General features: G+C 44.4%; 1 protein-coding gene across 1 annotated transcript; it reads right to left on the bottom strand.

The window, feature by feature from the left end:
* Positions 1–320: 320 nt before the first annotated feature.
* Positions 321–2,084, bottom strand: LOC147640934 (adenine phosphoribosyltransferase). Its single transcript, XM_086816658.1, has 3 exons — positions 1,819–2,084; positions 1,459–1,751; positions 321–941 (listed from the first exon to the last, which is right to left on the bottom strand). The coding sequence occupies exons 1-3, from the start codon at positions 2,069–2,071 to the stop codon at positions 768–770; spliced, it is 720 nt and encodes a 239-aa protein (XP_086672784.1). The 5' UTR covers positions 2,072–2,084; the 3' UTR covers positions 321–767.
* Positions 2,085–2,356: the final 272 nt, after the last annotated feature.

The raw sequence follows: 2,356 nt of genomic DNA, 5'->3' as shown, positions 1-2,356 counted from the left end.
CAACTCTTCTTAATGGGGCTGGTGCACATTACTTTGTTGCCTTTATTCGTATCCTCTTATCTGACAATAATCTGACTTTCCATGAGACTGCATCCTTGTAATTAAAGGTGAAGACACAGTTGTTGTAGAACAAGTTGCTTCTCGCACATATGCAACATGCTTACACAAAAATAACTACTTGCACCATAGACACTTGTAAATATCTGCACGCATGAACATGTATACATGCAAACACATAATGGCACGCACGCGCACACACACACACACACACACATGTGCGCATGCAGGGAGGGACACACACACACATACACATACATATGCCAATGAAAAGTTCAAATTATTCCTAAACTTGACAAAAAAACAAAGTGTGACCTTAACTCCATGGGAGTATGATAATGCACTCATGTCATCAGTGCCTAAGAGTAGGTGCAAAAGGTTCATGCATAAAGATATGTCTGCCATACTGGACAAATCTTCATACACAAACCACCATACCAAGTTTCTCTCACTTCCCCAGAGGTGAACGGTAGACTCAGCCATGATAAAAGGCAAGCACTGACACTCACGCACACAGAGAGAGCTCATCGGGTAGCAGTACCAATTTGGAGATAGAAAATTAGCATAAAACAGCTTTTGTCGAAAAACCCTTCTACACTCTACACAGTATGGAGCTCTTGAAACACCCTTTACTGGTGATTGCAATGAACCTGAATCAGCTTCAAAGCCTGATGAAAAGAACCTGGCTGCTTTGTGCTGCAAGAAGGCATCTAAAGCTCAGAGGAGCTCTGTGCAGAAGATGGCCCATAGTATCTCTGAAGCATCTCCTTGGCCACTTGGACAAGACTCTGGAGATCAGCTGCGCCCAATTCTAGAGCATCTCGTAAAATGTCCCCTGTGACTATTTCAGTTTGCAAGAACAAAACAAAGTTTCGAAGTGCTCCCTGCCAACACAAAAAGTGTATTCACATGAAATACTGCTCCAGCATCATAAAACCCTAAACCATAAAACATGAAACCCTTACCTAACCCATACCCCTAATCCATCATCATAAACCCATTGTAAGCCCTATTCCATCATCATAAATCCTTGAATCAGCTCTAACCCATCACAAAGCCCTAATCCATTACCACAAACCCCTACGACCCTAACCTGTGATTATCAACCCTAATCCATCATTAGGAAGCAATTATCATGAATCCCCATATCAGTTTAAATCCATCATAACACCATAATCACAAAACCATAATACCCTAACCCACGATCATTATCCCCATTAACCCTCACACATCATCAATCTGTATAAATCGTTATATCTTCATAAAACCTAACACATCATCGTAAACCCTAATCCATCTTCACTCACAAAATCCTAGTCCAGTATAAATTCCTGAGACACATAAAACCTCAATCCATAATTGTAAATCCTCTAAGTTGACAAAAAAACTGCCATTACTCACCGGTTGATCAAGCAGGCTCAGTAGCTTCTGAAGAGATGCCTTTGCAAGCTGCAGGATCCTATCATAGTTCTCAGAAATCCATCGCAATCGATCCATATCAGAGGGTAATTGCAGAAGCTCTGCCACGGCAGACTGAAAATCGCCAATCAGCCTTAATATGTCGAAGATTTGGGCAAGGTTTAAGTGCCTCCAAGAGTAATTAATAACGTAATCCCAGCCAATGGAGCCAGCATTCTTCCAGAAAGAAAGCCCACTGTCGAGAGAAGAGCGTATACGACTGATTCGCTCGGCACCTGCAAAATATTAGGGTTTAAGGGCTAGGGTTACGGTTAGGCTTAGGCTTAAGGTTCCTGGGGTTACCTAGGACATCGCCTTTAGCAAATCGGTGATTGGCTATTCGTTGAAGAAGGGAGTTTGCGAGGGAGCGAGCAGTCCGCCAGCTGAGACCAGAAGAAGGAGAAGAACTGTGGCGTTGTTGGGCTGAAGAAGGAGAAGCAGAGGGTATTATGATGAGAAGATACGCCAACAAACAGACAGAGAAGATTCTACCCCTTCCGAAACTTGATGGCGCCATAGCCAAGAAACTTGGAAAGTAAATCGTGCGTGAACACATACATGTGGCTAGCGAGACCCGTCACCCAAGGCATGAAAAATCATATTTCCTTCATGTGGAGAGGGAGTAAGGCTCTTTACACACCACTTGGTGCCCATGCATTAGTGGTGCGGACATTGCCATGCGACCATGCTTTACACACCGCCATGTCTCTCCTTCTCCGACGGGCCACACTGGCCTCCACGCCATGCCCGCATTTCGCCTGTGCGTGGGCAACGGGACATGGCTGCCCAAACTTGGGCGCAACTCCCTCCATCCAATCCTTTGGATTGGCGCGTCGTTGTT

This window comes from Cibotium barometz, chromosome 2 (genome assembly GCF_041138505.1).
Source record: "Cibotium barometz isolate CiBa-2024 chromosome 2, ASM4113850v1, whole genome shotgun sequence".
Taxonomy (NCBI): Eukaryota; Viridiplantae; Streptophyta; class Polypodiopsida; order Cyatheales; family Cibotiaceae; genus Cibotium; species Cibotium barometz.
This window is presented reverse-complemented; position numbering and strand designations above follow the sequence as displayed.

Coding starts and splice junctions, on each gene's coding strand:
- LOC147640934 (XM_086816658.1), bottom strand. CDS start 2,071: ATGTGTTCACGCACGATTTACTTTCCAAGTTTCTTGGCTATGGCGCCA. Junction 1,752..1,818: donor TGCTAAAGGCGATGTCCTAG/GTAACCCCAGGA, acceptor AATATTTTGCAG/GTGCCGAGCGAATCAGTCGT. Junction 942..1,458: donor TGAGCCTGCTTGATCAACCG/GTGAGTAATGGC, acceptor TTGTGTTGGCAG/GGAGCACTTCGAAACTTTGT.